Source organism: Carassius gibelio, chromosome A6, assembly GCF_023724105.1.
Source record: "Carassius gibelio isolate Cgi1373 ecotype wild population from Czech Republic chromosome A6, carGib1.2-hapl.c, whole genome shotgun sequence".
Classification (NCBI taxonomy): Eukaryota; Metazoa; Chordata; class Actinopteri; order Cypriniformes; family Cyprinidae; genus Carassius; species Carassius gibelio.
In genome coordinates this window covers 24746798-24766487 of record NC_068376.1, presented here as the reverse complement: position 1 = coordinate 24766487, position 19690 = coordinate 24746798, and the positions used below count along the sequence as shown (strand labels likewise).

General features: G+C 40.6%; 1 protein-coding gene across 13 annotated transcripts in view; it reads left to right on the top strand.

Moving 5' to 3' along the window:
• The window catches only part of LOC128015851 (forkhead box protein P1-B), a 172310-nt gene that overhangs the window by 134775 nt on the left and 17845 nt on the right, over nt 1-19690 (top strand). For all 13 annotated transcript variants that reach the window (XM_052600054.1, XM_052600053.1, XM_052600049.1 and 10 more), the window contains 3 exons: nt 2233-2374; nt 8647-8839; nt 13218-13325. In XM_052600054.1, the coding sequence (XP_052456014.1) occupies nt 2233-2374; nt 8647-8839; nt 13218-13325 (443 nt within the window). The remainder of the gene's footprint in view (nt 1-2232; nt 2375-8646; nt 8840-13217; nt 13326-19690) is intronic.

Genomic DNA, 19690 nt, shown 5'->3' with positions numbered 1-19690 from the left:
CCGTTGGGTCCATTTATTTTAACTCTGTCCCTCAGAAACCTTCAAAGGAACTGTCCTGTGATTATGGCTGATGTTTAGCCATTGTTATAATGCAACGAGGAGGTCATGAACAACAATGTTAACATTGAAAGGGGTCAACAGAATGGGTCAACAGCCCTGCATCTCCAACACATCTTCCATTTGTTTTGACTGAGAGGTGACTGGGGATGTTAGATAATTTCCTCCAATTTATCGTTCTGACAACGCAACAGTCCGTTCGCCCATTCCTCCCTCTTCTTCAGTCTTTCAACACCCTCTTCTCCCTATTTCCCTTCCACTTTTACTAACACTCCCCCCTCTTCCTCTCAAAATTTCCCCAGTCCTATTTTACTTTCCTTTTTCTTGAAACCCCATTCCATCTGTCCAGATGTAAATGATATATTACCGTCTTTGAATATTCAATAAATGTGTTAAAAAGAATGTTAATGGAATCTTAACCCGTTAAGGCATTAACATGAAAAGAATTAAAAATATGTTGTGAAAATTAAATAAATATTAATATTTAAAATATCAATGCATTGAACCTTATTGTCAATTTTGTAACAGTTCAAGACATTCAATCAAATTTGACTGTGTTTATTTTATGCATAAATATCTTGATCTTGAATATCTGGCACACTTCACATTATAAAAAAAAAAAATAATAATAATATCCATCCATCCATCCATCATCTTCCGCTTATCCGGGGCGGGTCGCGGGGGCAACAGTCTAAGCAGAGACGCCCAGACTTCCCTCTCCCTAGCCACTTCTTCCAGCTCTTCCGGGGGGACCCCGAGGCGTTCCCAGGCCAGCCGGGAGACATAGTCCCTCCAGCGTGTCCTAGGTCTTCCCCGGGGTCTCCTCCCGGTGAGACGTGCCTGGAACACCTCCCTGGGAAGGCGTCCAGGAGGCATCCGAAATAGATGCCCGAGCCACCTCAGCTGGCTCCTCTCGATGTGGAGGAGCAACGGCTCTACTCTGAGCTCCTCCCGAGTGACCAAGCTTCTCACCCTATCTCTAAGGGAGCGCCCAGCCACCCGACGGAGAAAGCTCATTTCGGCCACCTGTATCCGGGATCTTGTCCTTTCGGTCATGACCCACAGCTCATGACCATAGGTGAGAGTAGGAACGTAGATTGACCGGTAAATCGAGAGCTTTGCTTTACAGCTCAGCTCCTTCTTCACCACGACAGACCGGTACAGCGACCGCATTACTGCAGAAGCTGCACCGATCCGTCTGTCAATCTCACGTTCCATCCTTCCCTCACTCGTGAACAAGACTCCAAGATACCTGAACTCCTCCACTTGAGGCAGGAACTCTCCACCAACCTGAAGTGGGCAATCCACCCTTTTCCGACTGAGAACCATGGCCTCGGACTTGGAGGTGCTGATTCTCATCCCAGCCGATACACACTCGGCTGCAAACCGTCCCAATGCACACTGAAGGTCCTGGTCTGAGGATGCCAACACGACAACATCATCCGCAAAAAGCAGCGACGAAATCGTATGGTCCCCAAACCGGACACTCTCCCGCCCTTGGCTGCGCCTAGAAATTCTGTCCATAAAAATTATGAACAGAACCGGTGACAAAGGGCAGCCCTGCCGGAGTCCAACATGCACCGGGAACAGGTCTGACTTACTGCCGGCAATGCGAACCAAGCTCTTGCTCCGGTCGTACAGGGACCGAACAGCCCTAAGTAGGGAGCCGCCGACCCCATACTCCCAATATACTGTAATGAGAGAATGAATCATACAGTATACAATATTAACGCACACACATTGCTCAACTCTCCTCTTATTGCACGGTTAACCTGTTACTTCACAGTCCTGATTTATCCAAAGGAGACGATTGGTTGGCTCCCCTGGCTCTGCACTTAGACGATGAAGAATATTATACAGCTCTTTTCAGACACAGGTTGTTTGCGGAGTTATGAATGGCCATAATTAAAATCATGTGGCTCGTATTAGGAATGATTAACAACATTTCATTATTTGTCATGAGCCTCCCTGACTCCTCGTTAATTAAGAGGGGACTCGAATGTGGGAATGTACCTGTCCATGCCTCTTTGTGTGTGTGTGTGTGTGTGTGTGTGTGTGTGTGTATCTTTAGCAGCCCTGAATGAATAAGTATGTTTGTGCATGTGTTGACGTAATTGTTTGTGAGTGTGAGGATGATATGTAGACCTCTCATCCTCTCTCCGTCTCCCTCGGCAGGTGTCTGCGCAGCAGTTGGCGTTCCAGCAACAGCTGCTCCAGGTTCAGCAGCTCCAGCAGCAGCATCTCCTGAGCCTGCAGAGACAAGGCCTGCTGTCCATTCAGCCCAACCAGACTCTGCCCCTGCACTCCCTCACTCAGGGTAAGCACAGACACATCCATCACCCCTTAAGAGGTTTGTCACACTGAGAGCAACAGGAATTACAGATAAAAAAAAAAAATGTACAAAAAAAAGTGCAACAAAATTATTCACAACATGAATTTTCAGCAGCCTCCAAGAAAATATCACTTCTTATCACACTGCTTGGAGTATGCTTTATTTAATTTTTTTGCTAAATTCAGGGGATGGGCATTTAATGATCAAAAGTTCATATGAATACATAAATGAAAAGGAAAATGTTTTTTCTTTTTTTGCAGTTAGTGTTGATTTTTTAACATTCTACACAAGCATGCGAAATTAGGGGAAATATTGTGCTTGGTGAGAATAGGCTTTTATGTTCTTTTAACATTATAGTTTCTGTTGCTTATTTCTTTTAGAACCAGAAAATGTTCCACACTTCCATCACATATGAATCCAGTATTTCTCTCTTTTAACTCTAATGTCTTATGTTGGCTCTCCTTCAGCCCTAAACATACTAGCACCATTGTTTTCTAACTTCAGCCCACTAAACTAGTCAAAGATTAATCACTTCACAAGCAGTCAGTGAGTCAAAAGGTGTTTTTCCAGGAGGTGTATTGCTTTATTTTCTTTGTCATATTTACTTAAGGAGCAGCAACAGAATGACAAAGACTGTATTCATACTGGCTTTGTTTTGAGCTTTGTTTTTGTTTCTTTCGAAAGCTGACTGTACTCTCTCCAGGCTAAGACAAACAAGCCCATAACAAGATAAGGCCGTATAAAGGTTGGGGAGTGGGTGCTTGGGTAACACGCAAATACAAACTGTGTTTGTTCAGTCTTGTTATTGTTTGATCAGGGCATACTCGGAAAGCTGATCCACTCCACATACCCAGGTTGCCTTGGGGCTGGGGCGAGGCGATGCTTTATGATGAGAAGCCACAGGCTAGTGACAGACAGGCGGCCATCTTAGTGAAGAATTATTTTTTTACTCTAACAAGTGATTGGATGACATCTCAGAGCAGCCGTTACCCAGGGAACATTGCAAGCATGCAAGGCCCAATCAGTGGACAGTTCTGAAAATGGGACAGGACACATGCTGATGTGCATATATAAATGTGCTTGGCAGTGAAGAGTACATTATTTCCTAGTTTAGAACCTGGTTGTCTAGTATTAGTCCAAGATAGTGGATATGCCTGATTGGGTAAATAGTTTTAGGATTCCTTGAATCGTATTGGTGGTTAAGTGATAGGAAACAGAGTAGAAAATAAACTTCTTTTATTAGACACTTATTTTTGAACTCACTTTAGGTTTTTGTTTTCTTTATTCATCACTAGAATCAAATGAGTTTTTTTTTTTTTGTGTTTAAGCAGTGCGATTTCTTGTTAAAAATGTCAGTTTGAGATATCTTACAGGTCACCTGTTACAGTGGCTAGTAAATTTGGGCCCAGATTTGGCTGGAATGGGGGGTAATTTCATACCCTGATTAAAGCACTTGTCAGTGTGTGTGTGTGTTTGTGTGTGTGTGTGTGTCCTGCCCATTTTCTGCTTCACTGTTAAAAGTTATTGATGACCTTTTTTTTCTTTCACAGTCCACTGCATTCTTTCATGCTCCAGCAGCCCAGTTTTCCATTCGCGAGATGTAATCTACAACATTCAGTAGTTAGCTAAGTAGTTAGCATTGGTGTGATAACTTGAGTTAGCTCCTTATGTGAGCGTGGTGATTATGTGCTTGGGCAAGCTACTAAGCAAGATTACTCAGCCAGCGACATGGGCTGAAATTGGCTTATTTATTGGACCCTTTGACTTTGATGTTTAAATAAAAATCTTTTTACATCACAGCTTTACATTTAATGTACAGGCACATCCAGTCATTTTCTACTAGATTTAAAAGACTGTTTACAAGTATGCAAGCTAGCTCTCTGGCACGGGCGCAGACATCTGAGACTTCAATCAAAACAATGTGTTTTAGATCGTTGTATTCGAGGTTGGATCACTTTTTGGACTTTTTGATGTAATTTTTTTGGAGAGGGTCAACTGAAGTCTGCTATGAATTATAACAATGTGTTGGAGGAGATAAAAATCATAAACTGGGTCCAGTAAGAAAAAAAAGCAGTGGACTTAGCAGTTTGAGTAATAGAGTGAGAAAATAAACAGAACAGATGAATATTCAAGTAATGCGCACAGATGAGGCGTAATATACAGTTAAACCATTTCTCTTGTGCCACGTACACAATGCAAATTTTTGGGAGTATCAACCATTTAAATATGGTGTGAATCCTCTAAATAGTCATTCTGATCATTCTGATTTTTTTTTTTTTTTACTTATATGTGACAAAAAAGATATTTTTAGTGACTTGTTAATTATTTTAAAAATATTTAATTTAAAATTTTACACTTTTTAGCATTTCTTTATTATTATTTATCTCTGTAGTTTACCTTTTTAGCATTTCGCTGAAATTTGATGGAAAACTAAAAATTCCTTGTTAAAGCGTCAAATTAATATCTGAAATTTTTGCTTGAGTAAATTACACTTGTGAAAAACTACATTTTTTGGTAACAGAATAGAATTAAGGCAAAAGAAGCTTGGTCGTCTGCATCGACGTGGCTGCCGCATGTGTGTTTGTCCCTCATCTTCCACACTGTTAGCCCACTCTCATCTAAATCTGTACCCAACCACACACACCTTATGAATCCCTCTAGTTCTAGAGTCCATTCTCATCCCCAGCCGCACATTAGTTAAGTTGTCCAGTCAAGGGCCACAGGATACCGACAAGACAAATTTGCCACTAATATGAAAGCAGTGAATGTGACCAGGCATGAAGTGCGATGTGACCCATCAGGGGACTCCGGCCCTTCGTCCGGCCTCGCTGGCAGTGATTGATTGACTGGCTGTATGGCACTGTTTAATAGCTTCTGTAGCATTAGGGAGGAACATATTTTAGGCCTAAGGGCTGCATATCAAAGGCCCCGGTGATCATAACCCCTTTAACAGGAGGGAGAGAAGATCTCTGCCTCACAGAACAATAAACTAATAGTAGTGTCAGTTTGCCCCCAGTGGCGTGACGGCGGTCTCCTCGAGAAAGACCTGAGCGCGACAGCATTTTTTTATCAGGCTGCTGATGGGCCACAACTAATGTGGTTGTGAACCTTAAATCAACTTTCCGCTTGCTCAAACATGGTCACCAGGGTACCGAGGTACAAGGACAGGAAAAGGTTGAAGCGAGAGTTCGGGGCCCCTGTCTGGGTGTCGCCGCTACCTGCTGTGGTAAAAATTGAGTTGCATCACCAGCGATCAGTCAAACGTCTCAATGACATCCATTTTTTAAAAGCACACGTGTGTATCTTTGGCTTTTAATGAGAGGATGTGTACCACTGAAAAATGACTTTAGGGCTGTTAAAGCGATCTGGAGTTTGAGAGATGGATTTGAGGACAAAGAATTATCATGTATTATCTGTGAAACAAATCTGCTACTAAATGACGATAATGCTGTGATGTTTGCCAGATTGGTTGAGAGGTCATGTGAAGATATATGCAGACAATTTTGAGAGATGCATCTGTGGGAAAGATAGAGACGGGGATGGAAACCAAGACATGGAGATACAGACCTACAGAGGAAAAAGGTTTATGAGGGGTGTCAGACACAGCAAGACAGCTTTGTCCCACTCTGTTAGCCCTCTCATCAGCTCCCCCTCCTTCGTCTGGCTTGGATTCGTTTCAGTAAACAGTGGTGTCGGGGTCACCTGGACTTGTGCGTAATTGAGGGAGAGTAGGCCGCCCTGTCAAGCACGTCGGCTAAAAATACATTGCACACTGTCATTGCACACTAAGTGGGGGGAAAATGATTGTTCCCCTCTATGTCCAAACCCAAAAACAATCACCAGCGCCGTGACCTTCTTGAATCCACATGGGCAAGTTTTCCCTCCCTCACAATGACAACTGCAAAGACAAAAAAACATTCCAGTCGATATCTTTGGACATCGCTGTCAGAGTTTCATGAGGACGTTAAAACACTGCAAAACGGCTCAAAAAAGTCCAAGGAAGCAAAAGATGGCACGTGGCACGTGGGAAGGTTATTGATTCGTCCTGCAATAATTTCCGCTGGCTCTTTTATATGCAAACGATCTTGTGTGAATTTATGGCAGTTCTACCAGACTCATTTCACAGTTTTTAGTCTCTCTCGCTCGGTCTCTTTGTCTCCCCCTCTCTGGAGTCTTAGCCGCCTCATTAGCTTACTGTTCTCCATTACTGGCATAATTAAAATCTTTAGTAGCTTATCAAATTAAAAAATATTTTCTGCTGATCGTATTGAGATCTTCACCTCGCCATTATTTTGCCACAACAGGAATAAATTAAGACTAAGCGATTCTTGCACCAATGTATTATGCTGGAGTGCTTGAAAGAGGCCAGTTCTGGTATCTGTAAAGAGAATTATTATGATGGAGAGAGTATGAGAGAGCGAGGAGGGAAGGAAAACAAGGAGATGAATGAAGATAACCAAGAAAATTTTTTATCTCCATTTGCATTTCAAAAATCGATTTAATTGTGATGTTAAGCGATTGATCCCCCACCGCCCAAAACAGCCCCTTCCCTTTTAATGTCACAAAACATACAAAGAACTTTGTAAATTCACACAATTGGTGCGTTCTATTCAGAGATCACATTCATCTTTTTTAGATTTGTCCAAATGCATATATTTGTGTAAATATCTTTATATTATACAGTACTGCTCAAATGTTTGGGGTCACCAAGATTTTTTATATTTTATTTTTTTTAAAGAAATATATACTGTTATTCAGCAAGGACACATTCAATTGATTATAATTGACAGTAAACTAACAAAAATAATTAATTATGTTTTTTAAACTTTCAAGTCATCAAATGGCACTTTTCCACTGCATGGTACAGCTCGGTACGATTCACTTTTGAGGGGTTTTCCACTCGGTACAGTACCTGGAACTTTTTTTTGTACCACCTCGGTTGAGGAACCGTACCATTACCAAAACTTGACATGTAAACTCGTCACTACCTTCGTCACTTAACTTGCGACACAAACACAAAAGAACCACTAGATTTAAATCAGCACAGCCACCCAAGGATCGAACACAATTTTTTTGAACAAGCTCACCTTTTTTAAAACCCAAAAAGTTTCATTGTTGAGGAAGTACAGACGTTCCTTTTCAGGAGTCGTGGCAGTAGAGGCGGTGCGACTATAACCATGCTGAGCTGAGTCGTACCACGCAGTAGAAAAGCAGCAAAAGACTCCTGAAAAAAGTACTGTTTTCAACATTGATAATAAGAAATATTTCTTAAACGCCAAATCAGCATATTAGAATGATTTCTGAAGGATCATGTAACTCTGTAGACTGGAGCAATGACTGCTGAAAGTTCAGATTTTCCCTAAATCACAATTATTTTGGCTCAAACAATGCAGCCCTGGTGAGCTTAAGAGACTTCTTTCAAAAACTTTAACAAATCATACTGACCCCAAAGTATTACATGCATAGCATCATTTCATAATATTTAAATAAATACAAATGCTTCTGAATATGATGTAGGTCCTTTAAGAACATGGCTGCTCAAGTAGGCTAATTTCAGTGTTCGCTCTTCTAATTCTCATCCTGGTAGCGCTAGTCGTAGAGTGAGCTCCATGAAACACTTTGCGTATGTGGGTGTGCATGTAAGTGTTTGTGTGCGTCTATCACAGAATTGAAGCAACATCTTGTCTTCAAGCTATTTTTCTTCCCACTTATCTTCTCTTTTTTTCAAAGGATGCATGAGCCGCAGTGTGCTTGACTTGTTAAATGAGGTTTAAGTCGTCTGTGTCAATTGGAGGCGGTGCAAAACTTTAAGCATTTTGCACATTAACATGCTTTCGAGAGTATTACCCTGGGGGCTTGTTCGTTCTTTCACTTTCTCCCTCTCTCTCTCTCTCTCTCGCAGAGAGGGATGTTTTTGTGGTCTTGTTTTGTGTGTGTGTGTGAGAAAGAGCTGGCAGACTTCCTTGTCAAAGAAATAATGGTGATTATTCAGATTTCATGCCTTGTCTGTATGCTAATTATTTACTTCAAGCATTAAATGTGCGTGAATGCCAGGGAATTTTTGTACACAAACACGTTTCGCATAGCACGTAGGGGAAAATGGCAGAGCGAGAGGGCAGGCACCGCGTATCAGCCTGTAGTGGAATAATTAATTCCCCCCTTTTTGTTTACTGAGCCCTTGTTTTTTATTTAATTATGCCATGAGTAGAACCAGATTAGCTGTTAATTGATTTAATTATCCAATTTGTTTGTGGCAGGCATGATTCCAGCCGAACTGCAGCAGCTGTGGAAGGAGGTGACAAACAGCCATGTGAAGGAGGAGATCAGCGCGACTAATAACGGTCACCGGGGTCTGGACCTGTCATCTCCCTCCCCCGTTCCCCCCAAAAACCACAACCAGCATGCATCCACCAACGGCCAGTACATCAGCCACTCGCTCAAGAGAGAGGGGTAAGACCGCCCAGACATTGAGCCACTGGAGAAGAAAAGTTTGTTCTTCACTTTTGGTCACTGACTTCTTAGCACAGTTTGAGACACTGTTGAAGTCTAGAAGAAAAATGATTTTTATATATTCAATTATATTGACTTCTTGGCATCGTTGAGGCATCATTACCTCTGTTGAAGGTGGACATCCCTTCAAGGGTAGCCAAATTGATGGACAGGTACCCACAGAGCAATTCCTCTATGTGAATATTAATTTATCACTTCGAAGTAGGCATTTTCATTAAGGACCGGGTCTGTCTGATTAGTCTTGTTCATCAGGGAGAGAGAATGGCACTGTTAGAATGGTTAGATTACAATCATGAAAATAAAATCTCCTTTTTAATTATTATGACAACTGCAAATAATATTCATTTTATTTTTCTAATAATTCATTTCATTTATTTATGATATCAGTTATTATATAGCAATTATTCTTTAAGTGATAATTCTGAATCGATGCCTTTTGTGTGGCAGAATGTGAATAAAGAGCAGGTAATTCAGTACAGTTGTATGTAACAGTTGCACAACACAGCACAGCTTTGCTAAACACTGTAAAGCCTCTTTAAAGCTCTGACACAAAGATTTATTTGGAGGAAGCATTGCATCGCTCTGTCTTTAAGGAAGAGATTAATTTAGCTTATAACACATTTGCTTGTTTTCATGTGCTCAGGCCTGATCTTTGAACGGCTGGTGCGAAGCCTCCAGGCACTGTGAGCTCATTTATTTGTCTCTCTCTCTCTCTCTTTACATCTGACTTAGATTTGGCTGATCAAAACCAACGTGTCATTATGAAAGCAATGCGTATGAAAACACATTTAGTGCTGCAAAACAAGCTTAAGCTGAAGATAAAGGGAGAGTTCATGTATATGTATAGCTCCTTTTTCAACTAGTGAAGAGCAGAATGGAGTTCATGACAGGTTCAACATGGCAAGGGTTATTTAAACTAGCAATAATGTCACTGATGCTGTGTGGTAATAGGCACTCTTTCTTTTTTTTCTTTCTTTCTTTCTACAATACAATTAAACTCTACTCTTTAAAACTAGAATGATTGTTTGCTTTGGCTTTGACATCATACTAGTGGACAGAAAGGTTCCCCTAATTGAATAGTCACCCAGTTATGCTTTCTAGATAGGTAGCTCACTAGTTTTTTAATCAGAGCCACTCTATTATATTTTTCTAGCTCTTTTTCTCTCTTTCTCCCTCGAATTGTAATAGTCTATCACCCCGTTTCCTCAAAGTGCATAAACAACTAGTGCTCCATCACAACACCACAACTTTTTTGTGCCTTAGTAGGCTTGAAACACTCTAAAATACATGTTGGAAAACTGTTTCACTCCATGCCTCTCGCTCTGTGTCAGAGATTAAAGAAGACGTCAACCGCAGTTTAACACTAATGCTGTGAAGAAGACATTTTGTAGACTGAGTATTTCAGATCTGTCAGAAAAAGGGAGCAGGTGATCACCCCTCGGTCTTCCATCCGTTAGCTGACAAATTAGTGCTGGAAATACATCCAAATCATTACTATTCACATACAAAAGCACATTAAAGAGACAGTGCTAATAACATGGCACTGTGATGATTTTCTGTGTAGTATTAAAATCCATGTTCTTTTATTAGCAAACACATGCTCCATCACTACACCTTACAGGGTATCCAAGAAAATTTAATACATTTTTAATCTGTAGAAGCTTCGTTGCTTGGAATCCAAGGTTTTGAGTGGAAGAAATGAAATGTCATCCTTCCACATGGACGTTAATGAACTTTTAATTGATGCGGTTTTCCCAAGTCCCTCTTTGTCTTGAAACAGGCGGGCGGCTGTGCGCTGATGGACTCTGCCCTAGCTCTCTCAGATTGGTTTACCGCCGTGGTCTTAAGCACCGTGCAGGCCGTTTCATGTGTCATATAAAATCTGGCCAGTCGCTGCGACGCCTGCAACTAAAACCTTAAGTGCATCCAGCGGCATCATTCACTGTCTTTTCACTTCCGTCTTAAAGGAAGGAGAGAGAAACTCAATCACTTTGTGCATGTTTAGACGTGATGCTCCCCTGCTTTTAGCAGCCTCCATCGTCTCCCGCTGGTGCCTGCACAGAGACAACCACCACATGCACACCCAAATATGATAAAAGCCTTCGACGTGTCAGTCCACCCGACCCAGCACTGCTCAGATAAGGGACAAAAAGCACTCATGAACCTGTGTGAACCTTTCTAAGGTGATTGGAAATTCGGTGTGTGCTGTCTGACCCAAGCCCACTGAGCCAATAGCTCATTTATTTATTTACTTTCATTTTTCAGGCTCTGGGACTGGTTTAATAAATATACAGATGGCTTCCATTTAAGCCATTTTTAGTTGTTGTCATTGGAAGGGAAAGAGTGTCACCCTGTTTGAGTCGCCCCACTTCATTCTCCTCCCAGAATCCTCTAGGAATGCGACACTCGGGGGAATTAAAACCCAGACAATTTGTTTTAAAAAGATAAATAATCAAACGAGCCCCTTAACCTTCCTTTTAATTGATCTTCAACTCTGCAAATGATAATTAAAATATTTGATGGGGGTTGGGAGGGGACGTTTGGTTGGGCATACTGTAGAGGATTGAGTCGGGGGTCCGGGGATTCGCCAGTAGACTTAGAGGAGGAGTGTCTTTGATGATTTCTCCCCACATGATGGCGTGAGCCAGAGTAATAGTGTTGTGACAAAGTGCTCAGTTCCCATCTGAGCTCTCCAGATGTCAGACCTCTCTTCTTTTTCTTTAGGTTGGCTATGATGATACTTAAATGCTCAGTGCATGATAGTACAATCCTAAACCGTAATGTAATGAAAGATGATAGGACAGAGCCGAACTGCCTCACAGGAAAGCATTTAGGCTGTTGCTGTTAGAGCCAATGAAGGATCTAAATGCACATGTGGTGGTGTTTTTGATGCGCTGGGACTTTTTTTTATTATTTATTTATTGTTCCTTTTTACTTTTTAACCTTGAATGCAAGACAGAGAGCACCTTTTTGCTTGTATAATTTAAATATATATCCAAGTTTGTCTTTTTGTGTTTGTCTTATTTTTAAATAAAGAACTGGAAAAGTTACCACACTTACACACTTCAACAGACAGACAAGATCACTGACAAGCTTTGACTCTTTGTATGTGTTGTTTTATGTATGGAATGAATGAGGTCAGTGTAGAAAGAAAACTAAAGGTGTCTTTCAGTCTTCCTCTGAGTTATCATTTAAAACTTTAGTCATCCATTTTTTCCTGAATCACAAGCCTTCAAACTTTTCAAATTTATACATCTATAGGCTACGTTTTCTTAGACATGTTTCTTGTTTGAAAGAAAACAGTTAGATATTCAACATATATTTTTATTAAAAATGAAAATGGTTGCCTTAATATGTTAATGCATATGTTTTAGTTTATTTTAGTTTTTTGGCACTTTTTATATTTTAAATCAGAAAATATAACTGTTATAAGATTATTATCTTGAAATTGGTATGTTTTGTCTTTTTTGTATTTCACTGCATTTATAAAACATGTTTTATACCTATTTTGTTAAAGGTCTTTTTTTATTAAATCCTGATAAGTGAAGCTATTGAGTGTTTGCTGTTTGAATAGGTCTAAGCTTTGTTATATTAATTCAGGAATATATTAAATTCTACTACGTTTCAAATGACGCTTATGAAATTGAGAGAAAAATAAATAAATAGGTGGATCTTCGCTCCTAAGCTTTCTTGTGCCTGCGGTGTAGTTCATATGAAAGCATGCTGCACTGATCTGTTGACGACGCTGTGTAAGCGAATAAATTGATAACAGGTGGGGTGTGTTTACTGTTTGCGCTTGGCGGGAGCAGCCAGATGGATTTGGGAGCTTCCTGTTGTGGAAAACACTTGTTGCTCCAGGTGGATGGAAGGGGCCACGGTTCAGTGGTCAGGGCTAAAGGATGTGCTGTCTCTCAGAGCCTCGTGCTGACTTGATCAAAGCATTCCTCTGTGTGCATCAGAGGAGACCCATAATTGGCTATTGATTGGCCAGCACCGGGAAGCTCAGAGGCGGTGATAGGCTGACAGTTCCAGCTATGCTGAAAGCAGAGATCACATGGTTGCACTAATCACACACTTCCTGTTGTAGTTAGTGGTCATGTCAGAGTCAGTGTGTGTTTTTGTGTGTGTGGAAGGGGAAGGTTTCTTTATTAGTTGTCATATTTTAGTGGATAAGTCATTTATGTTTAATTAATTATTATTATGGAGATGAATTACCCTTTAGCCTCTTTCATAAAATGATTCCAATGATGCGTGAATGTGTTGTGTATCGAATTTTAGCAGCCTTGATATCACACTAATGTGTCTTTTCTTCTTGTAGATCATCGTTGGATGATCATTCTCCTCACAGTCACCCTCTCTATGGCCACGGAGTCTGCAAATGGCCAGGATGTGAAGCTGTGTTTGAAGACTATCAGTCATTCCTGAAGTAAGTGTCTCACATACACACCCACACCTGGAATAAAAAAAATTGTTTACAGAATTCCATTTGGAAATATTCTTTTGCAATTGTATATGGAATTACAAACCAGTTTGGAACCAGTCTTAAAGGATGGTAATTTGATTTTTTTTTTTTTTTTTTTACTAAAACTAAAGCTGGAGCTCTTAGAACATAAAGTTCCCATGTTAAACCATTAAGATTACCAGCAGGATAAAATTACAATTGGAACTAAGTACCAATGTGTTCTCAAGGATCCTACTCTTTTCATTTCAAATTAGAATCTTTTTTGTTTGTGTTCTGTTGGAATCATATGAGGAAATTAGCATTTAGATCCATTGGGATTTGTTTCTAAATCGTACTTAAATTGAATCCTGTGCACATTTTTGTCTAAATGTTACACTAACATTTTGTATGGTTTTACATAAAAAAAAAGTCAACCTAGTGTCCCGTAACAGTACTTTTTTCATCCCCTTGCCTGTTTTTTGTCCTCTCTCTGTGTGGGCTGGGTTCTTGACGTGGGTGTGCGGTGAGCTGCTCTTTGCCTGCTCTCTGTGGTGTGGTTTTCCTCAGGGTTCTGTGCTGCCTGCGATAACTGCGGTCCCCATGGTGATTACTGACACTTTGTCCCAAAACAAACACGTGGGTATGTTTATCTACGGTAGCCCACATTCTGAGAGTACAGCGGGTTTGCCCTTGTCTGCCTTTTTACAGACAAGAAGAAGAGATTTTCTAGTTCTTTCCCTCTCTCTCTGTCCGAGTCTCTCTCTTTTTGCATTTAGAAACACACTATTGGTGCTTGCTATTAATATTGCTCGCATTGAAGGTTTAGGCATTTGAACAAACTTTTTGACATTTACTAGCAAGCATCCATTAAAAAAAAGCCCAGAACCCCCTAACAGGCACATATCAACACCCAGAAACCACCCGCAACATACGGAAACTGTGGGAATGTGTTGAGCCATACTGTTTTCTAAATCACATATGTTTACATTTTAAATTACTTTATTAAGAGGTTTTGTGTTGTTGTGTTATGCACACAAAAAATGGGGTCTGTAAGATTCTTTTAAAGATTTTGTTTGTTTGTTTTTTTTTAGCAAGGATGCATTAAATTGATCAAAAGTGACAGTAAAGGCATTCATAATGCTGCAGATCACAGAAGATTACTAGAGATCTATTTCAATTAAATGCTTTTCTTTTGAACTTTCTTTTGAATGACAGTTTCCACGCAAATTTGAAGCAGCAATACAATGATAATAAGCAGAAAATAGGCAAATTAGAATTGATCAAATAAATGAAGCCTTGGTGAGCATAAACTCAAAAACATAAGGCTTCTCATTTTTATTTCTTTTATTTTTAATCTGAGTTATTTTATGTGACATATAGTAGAGATCTGGAGCAGGCCACTTGTGCGCTAACCACTGCACCACAGCTCCTACTGTTACAATGATTTTACCTACAACCAGTGTCTGTTCACCTGCCCACTATGTATTAACTGACCCGTTCATGGTGTTAAAGTCCAGTCTATACTGCCCAACACTAGGGGTGGTGAAAAAAATCGATTATTGATTAATCGCGAGTATGTTATGGACGAGTATGAATCGATTATTAAATTTTCAAAAATCGATTTTTTTTTTTTTTTTTGCATTATTTTATTTTGTAAAAAAAAATTATACCGGGAGTTGAACGTCACGAACGCGCCCAGTTCCAGTTAGCAAGCAGCCAGAACAGGTGTGTAAAATGGAAAAACCAGGAGCGAGCAACCAACCGAACCACCCAGCTCCATCTGGGCTCAAAGCAAGCGTGTGGATTTATTTTGGTTTTCATGGCAGGAGCTCTAACCCTCTTGGCACCATGGTCGAGTTTACTCGACAAGATGCGGCACTGAATAAAACGGCCGATTTTGTCAAATAGGGTGTCAAATTTCACGCGACCTCCCCTGCACCAGATAGCAGACATGTAATACTTAATCTCTGACTCAAAAAAACGTAATGCTCCTTAACAAAATATTCGAGAGCGCATTGAATCAGTGCGAAAAAAAAGCGGAGCTACTGTGAGAGTGAGCCATTTTATCTGACCAATGTTGTCAAAGTCAGCGAGTATTGGCATTAGATTATTATTATTATCATTATTATTTTTATTATTATCTAATGGCATCAATAAGGCTTCAATAAACCCGCAATGAAGTGTTGGGACTTCTATTCGCGGACACTGATTCTGAAGGGGAATATCTGTATCCAGAAGATGACGGTGATATTGAAAGTGAAAGTACACCAAGCACAAACGGTGAATCCTTTGCCCAATGTAAATGGTCCTTTGCCAAATGTCAGAGGTGTGAACAATGTTTGCAGGGGTCGGAGTGTTCATTGCGAAATTAGCAGGCGTGTTAGAGTTGCGTGGACGAAGCGGGAGATTTTTTCCGCGCTAGACATGTATATTTGTCTTCTGACCGCACCTCTCCGCAATCGCGGTGACAGTATTGTAGTGGAAACTTTGTCTAATGCCTCTGGGTATGTTAGACGAGGTCGAAGTATTCATAGGACAGTTAGGAGGCAAGGTGGGGAGTCGCAATGACACTGACAGTAGTCCGAGCTGTGCACACTCGGCGCGTGCGCGAGGCAGATATGGTCGCGCTGCTCATAGCAGAAGCAGAGGCGATGTGACACGGGGCATAGATTTTGAACTAAAAAGGTCTTGTCTACTTGTGTTTGTGTGTCATATGAATAATATATATGTGCCCCATACATGGAATCAGAATGCCTGCTGCATGTAGTAAACTGAAAATCCCAACCGCTACATGCATTCGGTTTGTTTCTACCATTTATTAGTAATGATTTACACAGTTTGTTTACTACTTACTGTTGTGAAATGGAAAATCAATAATCGTTAATCGAGAATCGTTAATAATCGAAAATCGACTGTAATCGAATCGGGACTTCAATAATCGTAATCGAATCGAATCGGGAAATCAGACAGATTAACCACCCCTACCCAACACACAGCTCCACGCTCCTTAAATAGCACCTTAACCCAAGGTCAGGCTAAAGGTGCACAGTTTAGACAGCATTTCCCCTGATCCATGCTCTGAGGAAGACCTGGTCTCACTTAATCTCCACTGTGTGTGTGTGTGTGATGAGATGATGAAAACGTGCTGTGTGGCAGCAGATCAGTGAGTGTGTGTCAGGCTGAGATTACTCCCACTCTAAACAAGATATGGCACTTTTCCATTATTTTGAGATCAAACTAAAATAAGCCAGACTCAAAGACCCACAAGCTGAGACCAAAAGGAGAAAAAACGAGTGGTAAGCAGAACTACAGCTGCACTCCTACCAGTTTTTTTTTTTTTTTTTTTTTTTAGTCTTGTGCGTTTTTGTATTATTTTCCACCTCGGTTTCTTTCAGGGTCGTTGCTCATGTGCTTCTCTTGCCAGTTTATTTGAAGGCATTTTTAAAACCAGCCCAGCCTCAGTAAACACTTTTACAGATAATAACATTATCTATCTCAAAACTGTGTTTACCTATTGAGAAAAATTTAAGGAAGTGTATTCACTCTCCATGAGAGTTTAGAAAGAACGTTTGCTGCCCTGTTTTTTCTAAACCACGGATCTGTTACGGTGTGTTTTTGGATTGTGGTTCTTTTTTCTATTGGCCAAAACCCTGATTCATCATTTGCTTATTTAAATAAGAGAAATTAGCATTTCAAAACTGAAATCGAGCTAGAGAGTGAGAGAGAATTGCTCTCTTTAAGTACACTCTGCAATGTTTACACAAGTGTTTTTATCATGGCAACATCTTGTTTACTTTTCTTGTCTGCCCTAAACTGCTTGGAACATGTTGAGAAAACATTTGGAGACTCTACAAAGCCGCTTTTGTAAAAAGCGAAGCTGGGTGAGAGTTCAGCTGGCAGGCTGAAGGTGTTAACCGTCCATGCGCTAAACATTCCCACATGTACATCCTCCACTCAAAGGGCCAGAAGAACCATAAACAGAAATCAGGGAGTAAATTGGCTGGATGATAAGAGTTTTCTGGGTAGCTAAAGATGGGCCCCTGGGCGGACGTGGCAAGGAACGGTGAGAGATGCGCACTAATGTCACATGGATCTCCGCAGGCTGAGCCAAAGGCAACAACCAGTGATGTGCAGCGGTGTTGTTTTAAATCATACGGGTATTTGTTTTGTCTTTAAATCAAAACTTCTCATACGTAGTTGTGCTGGATGATAAAATTTCCAATAAATAAAAAGGAAGCGGTGATAAACCAATTTGTGTTTTTCCAGTGGGACAGGAAGGGTGGGCCAAAGACTTATAGAACAGCTTTTACAGAGGTCAAGGCCTCTTTATGACATGGAATATTTGAAAGGTCAAACTCAGTAGTGCTGCCATCTAGGTGCAAAAGACATCCTATGTGTGAGTTTCGGTATTCATGTTTTTTTGTAAATCACTTTACTTTGTAAATTCAGTTTCTACAGTATTAGTCTTAGAACTGGTTTCTTCTTACGGTTAACTATCGCAAACACGCGTGTTGTAGTTCCCATCCTGGAAATTGTGTTTACCCATCAAAGACGAGCAGTATGAGTAAATAAAATCAGTAGATAAGCATAATTCTTTTTACGCAGTGTGAAAAGATAAGGAAAAACAGACGGATGTTTAGCTATTGAAACGGCTGTGTGTGTTTGGGAATAAACAATAGCTCGTCCAGCCGTCACTATAATAAAGACCTTTCAGAGCATCAGCCTTCCAGAGCATCATTAAAACCTGGGCTAAAGGACAGCTAGCTTCACTGATCTGTAAAATGCTGACTGTTTAAGCAATGTCTATTTAACTTGTTTTATTATGGCCATTTACATTAGGGACTGTCATCCTGCCAGAAAGTTTTTAAACAGCCCCCGTTTGAAGTCCAGAAAGTGACACATGCCAGCGCTCATAGTCTCTCCCGACGTCAATTCTGCCATTCTCCGGAGCTCCTCTTGTCCAGACACTCTTCCGAGAGGCTGCATTAAGGGCCATTTGAATATTTCATTTCTTATTAATTATGCACTGTGACTCTACATGTCATTAGACGGAATGGAGGAGAGGACAGGGGGGGGGAACGTCCACAGTAACAAAGGATGAAAAGAGGAAGCGGGGGCTCGCAGGGTGCCGTGAACTACGAATTCCAAAGCATGTCACATCCAGCCCCATTCACTGAAAATGCGAGATGCCCTGTCCCTATTTTATCTCTCCACAAATGAAAACTGGGTGGTTGTTTTGAAATGTTTACATGATCCCTCTTCAACCTTCCCTGACTTCAAAAGCAGCTTGTTTTTAGTTGATCAATGTTGGAAGCTAGAACAGACGCAATATAGTTTTAAACAAGGTGTGGATGTATCGTGGCCATGTTAAAACACTCGCCATCCCTAATCCTTGTGTTATTTTTACGTAGCAATCAATTCAGAATATCTTAAAAGGTGCCTTCACGCTGTGTCAATGTTCAAAAAGACACGTGGTATTTATATGCTCATTCTGAAGGCAAACAGAGTCCGTTTTGACACACGTTTATGTCATTTCCCTTTCAAGGTTGAGTGCTCCACTTCCGAAGTCAAAACTGCTCTCCGTCACGAGTGTTGTTAAGTGTGTTTTCACCACATGTATTTTCAGCCGTGCTCGTATGTTGTCTTTATTCTTAATAATGGCGCCACTGTCATCATGTCATGCCACTTCGCCAAATTTATTAGGCCATCAACATCAGTTCTGGCTCCCCTTGTCTCGGCCCCTGCTCAGGTCCAGGCACGACACTTGATTTGCGGTGGAAGACAGTAAACGTGCATTTAGAAAGACGAGCACGTGGAAAATGCAAGTGTTCCATTCAACCAGCCTCTGCCTGGTGACAGTGACCTACATGGTCAGCGAAGATGTGATAAAATTTATGATATATAATATATTGGATCCATTAGTGGGCATAATGAAGTAGTGAAATGAAAGGGTATTTGTGAAATCAGTTCAAACATCCTGCACGGATTATGATTAAATGATTAATGAAATGCCCCTGCATAAGCATTTTCAAACCATAATTCATGCGAGGGCTGATAAAAATCCTCCAATCATATTTCCTTCACTAGTGAGTCTTATCTCCACCATTTTATATAAATCACGACAAAAAAAGGAGAGGTAAAAAAAGAAAAAGAAAGAAAGCTTTGCCCGCTTTGCAGAGGCCAGCTACTTATTTAGATTAGTTATAAACGTGCGGGGGAGAAAAAAAGGTCTTGGCAGTATAAAATAATCATGCATAATTATATTCATAATTCAAGTTTATGACAGATTCCATCTCTTTTCTCCTTGTTGTCCTTTGCCTTTTTTCTTCTGGCTTCATTTGAGTTCTCTT